We start from the raw sequence: 16,215 nt of genomic DNA on the forward strand, positions 1-16,215 counted from the left end.
TCTTTAAAACGGGCGCTGTGTGTGCAACATGCATTTGAAAACGCAGGGGGCGCTATGAAACAACCAGTTCCATGGTTTGAGGAGAGCATCCTTTATATGTTTTGTTAGCTACAGATCTTTGCATTTTAAACATTAGATTCTCTCACCTCTCTCTCTTCTCATTGGTTCGATTCTCCTTTTTTCTCCTTTGCTCCCTTATTTCATTTTTATCTTTTGATTCTTTCCTTGCATTTCTTCCTCCCTCGCCCTTCTTCTTTCCTTCTCTCTGTCCCTGTTTCTTTCTCATATCTCCCTTTTGCTCCACCCTTTTTTTTGCTTTCCCTCTGTCTTCTTTCCTCCTCTTTACACTTCCTTCCCCTCTCCATCACTCTGTCCTCTTCTCTTCTTCTCATCGTATCCTTCCTGCCCCTCCTTCTCTCTCCCCTCCGTCTCTTTATTCTTTTCCCCCCTTGCCTTGTTTTGCGAGTCTTAACTTGGAGATAAAGGAGGGCGAATAATGAAAGAGTGTGAAGCATCGTTGGCTCGATTTTTACATGATCAAGGTGCTTAGAGTCACAGCTCAGGTCACACACTGTGTGTGTGTGTGTGTGTGTGTGTGTGTGTGTGTGTATGTGTGTGAGTGACATAATGTGCAGTGACATGCGTACAGTGCTGCAAAAGGGTTAGGAGGTTACAGAGTTACTTATTCAGGACCGACAGAGTTTGGAAGAGAAAAAATGGGACATATGGAGTGAGATGAAAGGAAATGGGAGAAAGGAATATAAAGTAGAGGTACAGATGCAAAGGCAAAAAGTGTGAATGAAGTTTAAGGGAAATATAATGAATAAAAGCAAGACACCAAGACACAGATGAAGAATGACAAAGGATTAATGGAGAAGGACAAGAGTAAGTTGGATGGATAGATTGAAGGGAAGAAATGGGAGGATGTGGTGTGATGGCATAAGACGGAATGTTAAACTATAACCATCACATTTAAAATGAAGTGAATGAATGAATGATAACATTTCACAATTTGAGGCAAGAATATTAGAAAATTGTAAATAACCAGATCAATGGGTTAATGAACAAGTGCATGAAAAAAAGTATGTAAAACTAGTGGACACAGCAGATATGGAGGTGCTAAAAGGTGGCTCTGAAGATGGAGCAGACTGGAATGCAAGGGAATAAGGGACAAGGTTGCAGGGAACTGGAATCAAATAAAAGAGGTGTGAATAAAACAAAATTAAAAGCACATAAAGAGTACACAAGAAAGGAAAGAAAGGGCAGAGAAGAGAGCAGAATACACGGTTGGGGGGATTAAAAATTAATGGTTAAGTTGAAAGGAGGAGGAAGTAAGGGAGAGCTTAAGAAGGAGGGATTAGAGATTAAATAAAAGGAGGAATTTCAGGATTGTGACAGATGAAAGGAAAGGGTGGTATGGATGAAATGAATACGATCCCAATGAGTAAATGACAAAAGATGGAGAGGGTCGAGAAGGAGGCAAGAAAACCAGAGAAGAGTGTGAGCTAAGGAGGAAACATGATAAAAGTACAGTAAGGGTAAAAGATGAAGAAATAAGAAATGATAAGGAAAGAATTAAAAAAAAAAAAAAAAGATTAAATATTTAAAAGTTTTTAACAGGCCCCACCACTCACTGAAACCAAATGGAGTATTCGTTGCAAACACGGTAACTTAACATTCCTAACCCAGGAAATCACTCACTGTCAAAATTAAAATGTAGAGTACTGTGCAAAAGTCCACTTTTTGTGTTACTAGTTGTTGTCATGAAAAAACTAAGTAATAAATATATAAGGCCACCACAGCATTGCTAAAAAAAAACAACTTTAAAAGAGTTTTTACAGTAATGTAGATAGCTAGAAGTTGTCAGGAGATGGCTCTGAGTTGTGTGCAGATTGTGTTTGAGAAATGGTTTTAATACTGACTTATACTACTGGCTTATTGAAATAAGTTCATATAAAATACCTTATTGACAACAATTGAATAGTTTTGTGACAGATCTGTGTGGGATCCATTTGCTCCATAAAGCAGAGCAATTTTATGTTTCTTATAACGGGGATAATGTGGCTGATTTTGGTCTGACACATAAAACCTGATTTTTATTCATTTAGTCGACAAGTATCGCTAATCCAAACACACTCTAAAAAGGTGTAATCACTAATGACGTTAGGATAGCGGCTAATGAGGATCCTGTCTCTTCTACACCGTGTCTGTTTAAAAAATGCCTTAAAGATGCCCAAAAATACAAAAACTAGCTTACTACATAAAGTAAATGGATGTATATTCTTGAAGCATTTTATAATTGAATCTTGGTTTTGTCTATATGTATAAGCTTTTACATGCAAATCTGCATTTCAGTTTTCCACGCACTACTATAATCTGTACTTTGCAGCTCTTGGTCCTACACTGAGGTAGGAGTGCTGTTAGACCTACTGTAGATTAACTTTCAGCACAAACTCAAGGATTGATTCTGAATTACTTGTTGAATGAGAACCCAGAAAACACGTTAATGTTTTTATGAAGGCCACATTACAAAAAGCACTAAGTACTATGTCCGTGCAGTATAGGCTTTATAACAGAGATTCATCATTGGTAATTTCCGGAGGCCATAAGAAATAACCAGGTATAGCATTAAGGTGGGAAGACTTGTTGAAATGAAGACAAGGTTGACAGGGTATGAACGGAGGGACAAATAAAGAAAAGGAAGGTGAAGAGTGAAAGTTAGTCTTTCAGAAAGAGATAAAAGGTTAATGTAGCAGATATCTGCACAATTCAAGAGCAGGACTTCTGTGTGTGTGTGTGTGTGTGGGGGGGTGTGTGTGTGTGTGTGTGTGTGTGTGTGTGTGTGTGTGTGTGTCATTGGGGTCACTAAAGATGGCAGGCATGTAATCAGTACTGTGGTGTGTATGGCCCAGTGCTGTGTGTGTGAGTTTGTGTGTGTGTGTGTGTGTCGTGAGGTAAAAGAGATTAGCTACAGGCTTGTTTTCTCTCTCTCTCCGCGGCACTCCTCTTTTCTCCCATTCCCTCGCTCAGAATACCAGTCGGCTTGTTTACGGGGGCCAACTGACGCCAAGACCCCAGCTCACACTCTGTACGACCCCGAGACACACACACACACACACACACACACACAAGCGTCACCCTGAGTTCAAAATCCAACAGTTCTCGACTGTTCTCAAACATGCCGGCGAGGCGCTGTACAAACAACCAGTAAACACACACACACACACACACACACACACACAGTCACATCCAAGTTCAGCAATACAAATGCTAGAAATTTTCTACACACACATTCAACTCAGCCTACATTTAAACACACTGCAAAACCTTTGCTCTTTCTCTCCCTCTCCTTATACACACACACTGAATTATACTCTCACAAACATGTGCACACACACATTTTTGTATGGCAGTCAGTGTGAGGACACTCATTGGCATAATGCATTCCCCTACTGTCGTGTAGGCCATATCAATCTACTCTGTTTCAATTTTAAATTTATCACCTGTACTGCCATACCTTACTCTAATCAAAACCTCAGTCTAACTCTAAAACCCAGTCTTAACCCCAAAGTTGCTCTTTAAACGTCCTATTGTGAGGGCCGGCTGAAATGACCTCACTTTGTAAAAATCCTCAGTCCATTGGTTAGAAATGCATGCTAGTCCTCACAATGATAGCCATACAAACACACACACACTCTCTTTCTCAAGACAACAAGACCCAGCGACATGACTCTAGCACCCTGCCCTCCCTTTCCCTTCCTCCCCGTCCTCCCTCCTCCTCCCCCCTCCTCCCCAGGCTGTCATTTGTCTGCCAATCTATCCCGATGCATAGCGAATCTGACCAGGTCTTTTATTATTCCCTTTTTCACCCTCTTTTTTTCCCTCCTCCTCCTCTCTTCCCTCTCTTTGGGGGTGGACTGGGGGGGTGGGTTTGTATTTTCCCACAGGTTTTGCCAGAGCCGGCCCGGTCGCAGGCTTCCAGGGTGACACGTTGCTTCTGGCCTTCAGTGACTTGAGACAAGTAGGTCTTTGTCTCCCTCGTGGTCCTCTCTCCTTCGTTTTCCCTTTCTCTGATTTTTTTTTTTTTTCTCACTCCGCTATCTTTTTTTCTCCCCCCTTATGCTCCCCCCTCGTCCTTTACATCCATCCTCCCATCCTTACTTACAACCACCCCCAAATTCTCCTCCTCCTTCTCTTTCTCCTTCATTTGTTTTTTTTCTTTTTGTTTTTGCACCATTTGCTTTTTAGTCTACATTATTCTCATCCTTGTCCCTCTACCCTTTTTATTCTCTCTTTGTTTACTGTCATAATGTACAAGTTGCCATGTCTTCTAAAATGTCATGTCTTATTTTGTTTCATTCACCAAACTGATCTGATGCGCTTTATCTTGCTGTTGTTTAGAGATTTATCGTGTCCTTTAACGAATCAGTGTTATTTATTAAGCACTTTAAACACTCAACACTATGAAAGCAACCTCAATGGAACAACCCAATGAGTTATTGAGTTAAAATGAGAAACCTGTGTAAAAGTTTAACCAAATCCAGAGGTCATGACAAATTGATAAAACATTTCTGGTCAAGGAGACTTTGGTAGGACCTCACATTGGCAAAAGTCTGCTGCAATCACTGTCTCTTTTTTCATTTGATTCACTTTATACTACACCAAAATCACCACTGGTTGGTGGCCATCCCACGTAGGTCACTAGAAAAAGGAGGATGATTCATCAGCATCAAATCGATTCCAGGATACAGCAGAGACTGTTGGCTGAGAGGTCAAAGGTGCCTTACATGACGAGACCAAGTTATTGTGCTATTAAAGTGTGACTTTGACTCAGAAAGCAGATGCTAAGATAGCACAAAGGTCACACATTTGTTGGCGACTGTTGTTGCTATGTAAGATTGGAACTCCAGTAGCTGAAATTTCATGTCAAACCTTCTTTAGGTTGTTGTCTGTTTGATGTAAATCTGAACACCATGTCAGGGCCTTTTTGGAACAACCTGGGTCTTCAGATCTGATATTGAGAAACAGCTGAGTGCAGGAAGTCAGAGACTCTGTGGTGGGGCATCTTGTTTTGGGTCCTGGGAAAAACCGAGCAGCAACAGAACTGAACGGCTCCACTGAGCACCCAGGATGTTGGGCTGTGTGTGCGTGCATGAGTGTGTCGTATTTCAACGTTGCGAAAAAGCATTTGGCAGGCAACTGCGTACGGGCGTGAAAGTGTGTGCGAACTTGTTTGCCACCGCCGTTTTTGAGGAGAGACTTTCGAGTGAATGTTTGTGTGTCTGTCATCGTTGTTGAATGTGTGAAACGGGGCGGAGAGCCCGGGCGAAAGTTTGTGTGGCTTTCTGGCTACTGTGGGTTTGTCGTTGTTGCTGTGAGAGTGAGTAGAAAGTGTGTGTGCGTTTCAGTGTGTGAAGCTGAGCGTAGAGAGTGTGTGTCTGTTTGTGTGTCATCGCAGTGAATGTGTGAAACAGGGCGGAGAGCAAGTCAAACTTTGTGTGTCTGCGTGCCCGTCTTTGATGCGTGTATGTGTTTGTCGTTGTTGTTGTTGAGTGTGTGAAAGTGGTTGGAAACCGTGTGTCTGTATTTTGTGTGAGTGTGAGTGTGACAGCAGATGACGGATGGGCCGGCAGGATGGAGCAGGGGACGATGAATGAGGTGACGGACAGAGACGGATAGCCCTTTATCCCTCCGTCACAATCCCTCTTTCTCTCTCCCTCTCTTCTCTTTCTCCGCCTGTCGGGATGATGCAGTGCCTCTTGTTCTCTTGCTTGGAGGAGGAGATGGAAAGGGGGGAAGATGGGGAGAAGGAGAATAGAAAAAAATTGCATTCATCCGGCATCAATGTTTACTTCAACCCCCTCCACTTTTTCTTTCCTTCGCTTTTCCTCCTTTGCCTTCATTGCTCCCAATGCTTCCTCCATCTTCCTCTTCGTCTGTCTCCATCCTCTCCTTCCCTCCTGCTCTTCCCTCCATCTCCTCTTCCTTTCCCCGCTGTCGCCTTTCTTTCGCTGATTAGAATCATCTCAATCGCTTCATTTTAAGATATTCAGCTCCTTTGCTCTCATTTCTTTCTCTTTCAGCCTCTCATCCATTGTTTTTTGTAGCCATTCTTATCAAATCAAAAGACACACATTCCCCCCCGCCCCCAAACGCGCTTCCTTACGTGATTCCTGTGTGTACAATTCTGCCAGCACGCATCTTTTTGTGTGAGATCCATTCTTTTGGGTAAATTTTTCATGTTTGAATGTCAACCTGTGCGCTTTCATATGTGAACATTGATGCTTTAGTGTGAGCGTGTGTGTGTGTGTATGTGACATGTTGGTGAATGGCCGATAAATCATGCTGACGGGACCGTTTGTTGTGTAGTCGGGTCCCGGTGTTCTGGATGGTTCTGGGGTCCTGGGACAGGGCCGAGACAGGAGTTCCCCCAGGACACCCACATTCTCTCTCTCTCTCTCTCACACACACACGCTCACACTCTTAGACACTTAGATGGACACATAGAGCACACAGGGAAGAAAACATTGTTAGTCTGAGCTAGTTTGAAAATCACAGTACGTATAAAAAACCAAAAAAAAACAAAAGTACAGTAACTGTATATGATATATGGAAAATATCTCAAATAGCACAATGTATTGTAACAGCATCAAAGTTAAATGCTGATTGCTCAATTTCAGTCAACGGAAATGAAACTTTGTTCAATACCTTGTTTTAATAAACTTGATCATTTATATATGTACAGAATCTCAAAAGTACTGACTTCGGTTCCAAGGTTTAGGTCTTAAATACTTGCTGTGTTTCAAGTGCTAGCGATGTAGTCATATTTAATGAATGGCTAATTAATAATATTATTAGTTAGGTAGGTAATTATATTGAGAAAGCCCAAACTCTAATTTGGATATTTGTTGATTGGGCAGTCTGACTGTAAAACAAGTATTAGACTTGTTGTATTAACATGTCATTACATTTGACATCCTTAGTATATTAAACAAAGTCTAAGTCTTTTAAATGATATATTTAAAAGTAGAAAGTATGAGTTAAAGCAGGAAGCAACACTTAAAATCACTTTTTTATCACAGCCTTTGGTTGTTGATATTTTCAGTACTTTGGTGCTGCAGATACTATGTAGTCAGTACCAAAAAAGGTGTCATTCCCAGCCCTTAATGTCATTGTTTCTGTCTGAGCAGAATCTAAAGGGGATTTTTTTCCATCTGGCCACAAAGACAACATGCTCCTTCCTTGCTTTTACAGATGGGAAAGTTCTCCGGTTCCCTTGGCATGAGGTAAAACTAGCTCTGTCCCTATACATCAGGCTACAGAAAGTGCTATTTCAGTCAGGTACTAAACATAACTATGCAGTATGTAGCATACATTTTCAGCAAGTGGTTGGCGTATAAGAAATTAATACCTCTTAAATGCTCTTAGAAAGAGGAAATGAATCAAGACATGCACAAAAGGGTTGTCGACCAAACTTTAAAACATTACTGTCATTGCACAAGGTGGAAACAATAACAGTTAAATTATTTTTCCAAAGATGTAATACTTGATCTTTTTTGTTTTCCACTGCTGTATGCCACTGTCCACAATTGGTGAAAATTTGTTTCCAGCTTTTAGTGGGGTTTCCATTTCCTCCACCAATACATTTATTCTCTGTTCTAGACTTTGCAAAAGTACAAAACGATGATGTTCAACCAAGCTCTTTTATTTATGTAATCTGAAGTGAGATCAGAAAGTGAAACCTTAAACGCAAGAATCTACAGAGAATCTGTTTGCCTTTTTTTCTGCAGATTTGATCTGTTTAGTGTTGGACTAAGGGTGTAAAATTGTTGATTTTACTCCAAATAAATTGTAGACTTTACCTTCAAATGAGGTATAAAGAATGACAAAAGTACATCTGTAAGTGGTTACTGGTTTTACTATCAATTAAACTGTTTTTTATTTTAAGTTAATCAACTACATTTAGTCTATAAATTGTCAGAAAATATTCCCATCATAGTTTGTCAGAGCCCAAGATAACATCTTCAAATGGCTTTTATTTTGTTTTGTCTGAGGAAGGGTTCATAACCAAAAGATTTATGATGATTGAAAACAGAAGAAAAACAATAAATTCTCACATTTGCGAGACTGGAACCCGTTGATGTTAATTGCATTGTATTTGTGTGCAATAATTGACTTGATGATGCTAAGAATTGATGTTGATTAACTTTTTTAGCACTAGAATGAGCCTTAATCAAATCTATCAACAGAAGTGCTTAAGGCTCAACTGGATGGAAAGTTATTGTGATGTGGAGATGACCCTGTTAAACATTAACGCCCATGGCTCAGAAGTAGTTTAACCTTTTCTTGCTCTACACTGATCAGTGGTAGACCAAAAGCAGCAACACACAGGCCAGATTTTTCACTTTTATGGCAAACTATTTCAAAATGTCTAGAAAAAGGCTGATTCACTGTAACAAGCTTATCTGAGCTGTCAGCAACTTTCTCATGTTCTCTACAATTGCTAAATCATTTGGTGAGCGTAGGAGGCTGATTGTGTTAGTATGAGTGTGCACTCCCCAGGCTGCCCTTCTCCACAGATCCTATCAATCCTCCTATATTTAGAACATTCAGAAGTTTGTGGTTACTTCAAACCTTTGGCTGGCCTTAGTGTGTGTGTGTGTGAGTGTGCGACAGAGAGATGCTTGCAACACTAGAGTTCCACTTATCCCCTTCTCTAGTTCTTCATATGCCAGGAGAGCATTCTTCCGCCTTCGGTCCAGTCGTGTGTGTCTTTTCTGTAATTGATTGGACCTGGTTCATTCCTTTGGTTGACCACAGACAGTCAAATTCCATCTCTTTCACTTTTCTTTTCAGATGTTATTTCTCCCATCAACCCCTCTCTCTCTCTCTTGATGTCCTTTTGTTGTCCATCAAATGTCTGCCTTATTGAACTTTAACTCCTTTGGCTTTGTTTTCAGTAATGTTCCTCTTTTCCTTATTAATTCTTCTTCTTCAATATTTATGCACTGCCCATACAAAAAAAAAAGTCCCACACTCTAATATTTTATTAAACCACCTTTAGCTTTGATTACAGCACGCATTTACCATGGCATCATTTCGATAAGCGTCTGCAATGTCACAACATTTATTCCCATCCAGAGTTGCATTTATATTTTGCCAAGGTCCTGTATTGATGATGGGAGAGTCAGGCCGCTGTCTTCTTCAGCACATCCCAAAGATTCTCAATGGGGTTAAGGTCTGGCCTCTGTGGTGGCCAATCCATGTGTGAAAATGATGTGTCATGCTCCCTGAACCACTCTTTCACATATAGTGGTTCAGGTCACATAGCAAATCGAAGCCTTTTTTTCGATTAGCCTCACTGACAAGCGGTTTTCTTAAGGCAACACAGCTGTTTAGCCCCATATCCCTTGAGTTTCCTTCACATTGTGCATGTGGAATTGCTCTTACTTTCACTGTTAAATATAGCCTTGAGTTCTACTTTTGTTTTTCTACGATTTGGTTTCCCCAAACATTTAAGTGAACACTGATCACAATCATTTAAGATTTTTTCCTGACATTTGTTCCTCAAAGAAGATTGTTTTCCCACCCCTTTTTAATAATGCCTTGGACAGTTCTTAACCCAGTTTTAGTAGTTTCAGCAATCTCCTTAGATGTTTTCTTTGCTTGATGCATGCTAATAATTTGACCCTTCTCAAACAGATTAACATCTTTTCCACAACCACAGGATGTGTCTTCTGACATGGTTGTTTAAGAAATGAGAAGCTACTCACTACATCAGTTGAAACACAATCACCCACACAGTAATTACCCAATGGGAGGTTCTTACCAATTTGCTTAGTTATATCCAGGTGGTGACTTTTTTTTTCTCTGGATATTTCTTTTATCTCCTTTTACCACTTTCCTTAACTGTTTCATCTCTTTCTTTTTTTTTCCCTCTCCCCTCTCGTCTCCTGGATAACTGACTTGACTGCTTTAGTTACCTTTTTCATGTCCTTCACTTTATTCTACTCTTTCCTCTCCTCCTTTTTTATCCTTTTTTTCAGCCCGTTTCTTCTAATTTTCCAAGGTAATCTCTTGATTTCCTCCACATCATTTCAGATGATTTCTTTTCATTATGGATCATTTGTTTTAATCTCTTTCCCCATCTACCATTCACTCACTTTAGATTCGCCAACACGATGTGCATTTTATTGGTCTTAAAACCACAAATTTTCCTTTGTAGCACAGAGAAGCACACACTACTTTCATTACTATCTGTCTGCCCTCTGTCTGACAACTGTGTGTGTCCCAACCATTACCTCACTAGGCTCCCCCCTAGCTCTCCAAAAGCAACATGTATCCTGACTCTAGATTGACCAGCGTAGCCAGTAATGATTATCCAGTGACAGGATAGCAGATTTTCCCGCTCTGCTTTTGTATGTCTGAGTGGAGGTAATAGCCAGGCTAAGGGATGAGATGAGGCCCAGTGGGAGAGGAAACCTCAATCTCACCTCCTGCTAACCTAGACTAATGAGGCAACAAAAGGTAGAGACGAGAGAGATGACTGGAAAAAGAGAAGGAAAGGTGTTCAGACATATTTTATGGAAAACACAAGTAAAATGTATTATAACATACAAAACGACCATCTTAATGATTTAGTGATTATGTTTTGTCTTCTTTGCTGTTTTAAACACTGGTGAGTTGGAGTATCAGATGACACTAGGGAGAGCTGCAAACTCATAATACCTAAGCCAGAGTGTTTTATTTTTTTTATTTTCCTTTATCAGCATGAATATCACCATCAGAATCACTTGAATGACATGACAGGATAGACTCTTTAACTTTTTTTTCAAAATTAAAAGTCCATAGAAAGATAACTTGTTTCCAAGAAAGGCCTTAAACAATGCTAACTCCAGTATCATAATATACCATAAATTTAAGTAGTATAATTCTGATAATGGAAACAGGAAATGTTTTGCAGCTTTTAAAAACTCGAGCTTCAGGATCACTCCTCTAGAAATCAGCTAGAAGAACCAGATACGTTTAAATTTGTAGTTCAGATTTTACAAAATGTTGAGATTTGAATGTTGAAACAGGACTTGCAAGAATCAAAGCAGATTTCTTCAGTGTGGCCCTTAAGTATATAAGAAATTAGTTTTTTGTTTTCTGTTTTCCTTTTAACTTTAACTATGTACACATGATAGCTTGTTTTCTTTTTTCAGAAGATACTGTTTGCTTATTTTCATTTTTGTACAGTATGAAAAAAGCGTGCTCGCCAATCATCACAGCAGGAAGCCTTCACTTGAGTATGTCAGGAGTTTGTTTGTTATTTCATTGTTTCTCCCTTGAGTGCACATGCTACTTAACGCTCCTCACTTCCTTTCAGTTTCCTGACACTTACTAAAATAAATTATACCCTGTTCCAGGAAATAATGCTTCAAAATCATATTATATCTTAAAGGCTTTGTTGTTTATGTCCACATCTCTCCATTTAGTAGTTAACTTAATGTCAGTATGCATAATGCTGGGGTTGCAGTGTACTGTATAACGGCAGTTCTCTACAGTCTTGTATACCTGCCAAAGTTTAGTTTTTGTCTTGAAAAGAGGATAAATGGAGTTTCATTTAGGCTACTGGTAAACCCGTTGTATGTCAGCATAATTTATGTCCCAGGGTTTGATCCAAAAATTGTCTTTTGCCAAGCTGAGCGGAAGTCTACACCCATATGTCGAGGGAAGTGGAGATTAAAAGTATAGAAGGGAGAGGGGGGTGGTTAGAAAGTAATGACGAAATTAGTGGTTTACAGTAAAGTTGATCGGTACAAAATACGAGGAAAACAAAGGGCTGTGGGTTAAAGGAGAGGATGAGAGTAGTTTACAGGACATAACCAGTAGATAGACAATGTAGCACATTTGGCAAAACTTTATATACATATGATTTTATGTGAAGCAATGAATCTCCCTTAAAACGAAATGACTATTTAAATAATGTCTCTTTTACTGTATGTTTTAATGTGGTCTGAGCCAATTGAAGTAATTTAGCATGTAAAGAAAGATAATCTAAGTAAACTAGTTCAGTAAGTCTGAGGTCAAACATAGCCAGGTTACTTGCTTAGTCTTCAATCTCACCTCCTTACAACTTTTTAGCCAGGCCCAAGCTGGACCAGGTGTCTTCATAAGTAAATTGTAAATCAAGATTCATGTCACAAGTAGCTAAGACTAGGTCCTTCCAAAATGGAGGCCTAATAATTAAATATTTAAGTAAGACATGGGAAGTAGTAATGGAAAGGAAAATTCTAAGAGGAAAGACGGGTTAGAAGAAGGTTAGACAGAGGTGAGAATGAGGACAGCAAGATATAGATGAGGTCAGAGAGATGGAAGCATGCAAATCTGCTACTGTCACATTCCTAAGGACTGTGGTCACACTGGGACAGCTGCAGCATAAGGGTGTGTTTTTAAAACTGTGTGACAGGTCAGGTTCAGGAAGGGGACTGCAAGACAGGGATGAAGTGTATCAGGGTTGAACAGCGGCCAGCATACATGCTTAACAACAACTGCAACAGGTTGATCTTTGACCATTTTGCTCCACTAAACTCAGACATTTGAGGGAAGAGGAGAAATGATAACATGTAGAAGCAAAGAGATAAATTAGATGTAGTGGAAGGGAAGCAGGAATGTGGAAATGTGACATCTGAACAGGCAGGCATAAATAAGAGAGATGGGAAAACATTTCTACGAAAGAGTGGATGGATGAATGAATCCAAAGGAAAATGACAGGAGGAGATGGAAATGAAAAAGAGAGTGTTCTGGGCCAGATACTGAACTTGTAGAAAGAGAAAACAAGACATGAATGTGTGAAAATGTTGACGGAGCAGAGCAAAAAGCGAGGGATAACAAGTGAAAGAGTGCAGTCAGGTGAAAGTGATATGGTGGGTGAAACAGACATACAGGGTGGTCTCTTTCGCCCCTTGTCTCTTTACCTCTCTCCCCCTCTCTCTCCTCGGGAGGCTGACACTTCCCTTCATCCGTTTGACCGGTCACAGAAGGGGGGATGAATAGAGGAGTGGAGAGGGGTGAAAGAGCGGGATGAGGGGAGAAGAAAGAGGGCGAATGGAGGATGAGCAGCAGACAGACATCTAAATGCTCGCCTGCCGATCTATTGGAAAAACTGGAGAGAGGGTTGGTCACACATAAATATGGATGCACATATTGCAGCAACACATTTGTTTTTAGTGGGTACTTGTGTGTACAAAACTTCTTCAGGCGTGGAAGCACTTCTCATTGAAACGTTTTTTTTTTTTTTTTTTTTTTGTCAACCCTGCACAAACAAACACAGAAATGTTCCACTGGGCATCATGGTGGCCAAGCAGTCTTGAAGACATACTAGTTGATGTTAGCTCATGTTATCTGCCAAGATATTGTATTGATGATGAGAAAGTCAGACCACTGCGCACAGTCTTCTCCAGCTCTTCCCAAAAATTCTCTGGGGGTAAGGTCTGGACTCTAGTGGCCAATCGATGTGTGAAAATTATGTGTCATGCTCCCTGAACCACTCTTTTACAATTTGAGCCCAATGAATCCTGGCATTATCATCTTGAAATATGCCATCAGAATAAAAAAACATTGATAGAATAACCTGGTCATTCAGTATATCCAGGTAGTCAGCTGAACTCAATCTTTGGGCACATAACGTTGCTGAACCTAGACCTGACCAACTGCAGCAGCCCCAGATCATAGCACTGCCACTACAGGCTTGTACGATGGACACTAGGCATGATGGGTGCATCACTTCACCTGCCTCTCTACAACCCTAATGTGCCATCACTCTGGAACAGGGTAAATCTGGACTCATCAGACCACATGAACTTCTTCCATTGGACAGTTCTTAACCCAGTTTTAGTAGTTTCATCAATCTCCTTAGATGTTTTTATTTGCTTGATTCATGCCAATAATTTTACCCTTTTAAAACAGATTAACACCTTTTCCATGACCACACTATGTGTCTTCCAACATGGTTGTTTGAGAAATGAGAAGCTACTCATCAATTAGGGTTTAATAACTTATTGGCAGCTGAAAAATAATCACACATGCAGTAATTATCAAATGGGAGGCTCTTACCTATTTTCTTAGTTAAATCCAGGGAGTGCCTTTTTAATTTTTTGGATGGGTGGTATACATAAGTATTGCCTCCTCTTTGCGAGTGCATTTTGTGTATTACATGGTCTCCTTCCTCTACGCTTGGCCTTCTGTAGCTTGGTTTGTTTTGCTTTGTTTTGTTTTTCGGGACCAAATCTCTGTACAAGCAAATTAATCTATTTTGAATAGGGAAAAGTTCAGGGTTTTTTTGTCATCATACTGCACGGACTGACTGGTTTCATTAACAGGAGGGGGAGAGGTTTTGTTATACTGTACGTGGAATGCAACCTGGCCCTTGCTTAGCTGCGGGTATCCAACTCTTAATTAAACGTTGTCAGTGAAAACACAGAAAATCTTTTTCTGTGTACATTTGACAGATAAACACATTTAAGGAAGTGAAGAAGGTTGCAAGGAACAGTTGACTTGTTTATAACCTTTTCATGTTCCACTTGAATCAGCTATTTTCCTTCTTTGAGCATTTTTTAGGACTGTATCTCTTTTCTCTCTTTCCCTTACTTATCCTCTGCCTCTCCTTTTCCTGTTTCTCCTTCTTCCTCTCCTTCCCTTTAAAGTGCGATTGCTATGTGTAATGTAGGCTGATGCCTGAAGAAAGACAAGAAAAGGTTTCAGGCATAGGTCGCATACACACAACACACATAATGACTGCAGTGTGAGGTTAGTGGGATAAGTATTGGTGCCAGTCAGGGGTGTGAACAAGCCGTCAGACCCCTAAAACTCCCTTATCTGATCACATATGTACACACACACACTTCCACAAATCCTGTGTGTCAGCTGCCTGCACAGTGACACACTTGTTTCATGCCTGTTTCACACATATAGATTTTTATCTTTCTGTACAGACATAGACAAAATTATTGGCACCCTTCCCTTAAAGAAGAAATAAAACCCACAAAGGTCACTGAAATAACTTGAAACTGACAAAAGTAATAATAAAATTAAGACTGACTTAAAATTCAGACATCCTTTTGAGTTTTGGTTCAACAGAAGGTTTTTTTTTTTTTTTTTTTAAACAAAATAAGGAAAATGGCCTTGACAAAAATGATGACACCCCTAGAAGAGAGGTTAAAGAATTTGACCAAAGGGACGTTTTAAACTATAGTGTGTCCTGTAATTAGCATCATGGGTGTCTTCAAACTTCTAATCAGTCAGTCTGTCTATTTAAAGGGTGAAAGGTGGTCACTGTGCTGTTTCAGGATATTAGAAATAAAAATGATGGACAAATATGTTAAAGGTAACGAGCGATGACAAATTGAAGAGACAGATAACACAAATAGTAATCAAAGAGTTCAGAACATTGCAAAAGGTGTTAAAGGTAAAATCCAAGTTCAAGGTACATCAGCCTCAAATCACACCATCAGTCACTGTTTAGGCCAAAGTGGACTTAGTAGAAGGTGACTCAGGAGGACTCCACTGATGAACCATATGATGATTCATAAAAAAAAAAAATACAAAAACAAAAAAAAAAAAAGAACTTAAACTTCTGTTGAACCACAACTCAAAAGCAATGTCTGAATTTTAAGTCAGTCTTAATTTTATTAATATCTTTGTCAGTTTCAAGTTTTTCCAGTCACCCTTGTGTGTGTTTTTTTTTTTTTTTCTTTCTTTAAGGGAAGGTTGCCAAAGATTTCGTCCACGTCTGTATGTAATATATAGCTGACTGCACACACTTGCGGACAGCAGGTTCTGAGTGTAATAAAGCATTCAGTTATCCTGCTGTGCTGTGCTGTCTGTCCATATCTGCAAATTTATGAGTTTATTTTTGTGGGAGAGGTCACTTTGTGCTTGTGAGAGTGTGTGTCTTTCTCGGCCCCTGTCTCAACTTCCTGTCCTGTCTGTGGCCGGCCTTATCGGTGTGACAACAGGTCAGGCTGTGGTCACAGCAACAGAACTATTCACTGCCCTGATCGGGCAGGGTGGGAAGCAGCAGGTTGCTACTTCCAACCAACGTTCAACTAGCGGTCACGATTTGGAGGGAGTTTTTGGGGGGAAAGTCAAGGTTCAAGCTTACTCACATACACACATACACAAATTGATCTCCCATACACGACTACATGACTTTGATGAATAAAATTACAAATA

General features: G+C 40.0%; 1 protein-coding gene across 1 annotated transcript in view; it reads left to right on the forward strand.

Annotated features, from left to right (window-relative positions):
* exoc6b (exocyst complex component 6B) overlaps positions 1 to 16,215 on the forward strand; it is an 82,642-nt gene that overhangs the window by 51,074 nt on the left and 15,353 nt on the right. The window contains exon 20 of the mRNA XM_026352424.2: positions 3,948 to 4,021. Within this exon, the coding sequence (XP_026208209.1) occupies positions 3,948 to 4,021 (74 nt within the window). The remainder of the gene's footprint in view (positions 1 to 3,947; positions 4,022 to 16,215) is intronic.

This window comes from Anabas testudineus, chromosome 18 (assembly GCF_900324465.2).
Source record: "Anabas testudineus chromosome 18, fAnaTes1.2, whole genome shotgun sequence".
Lineage (NCBI taxonomy): Eukaryota > Metazoa > Chordata > Actinopteri > Anabantiformes > Anabantidae > Anabas > Anabas testudineus.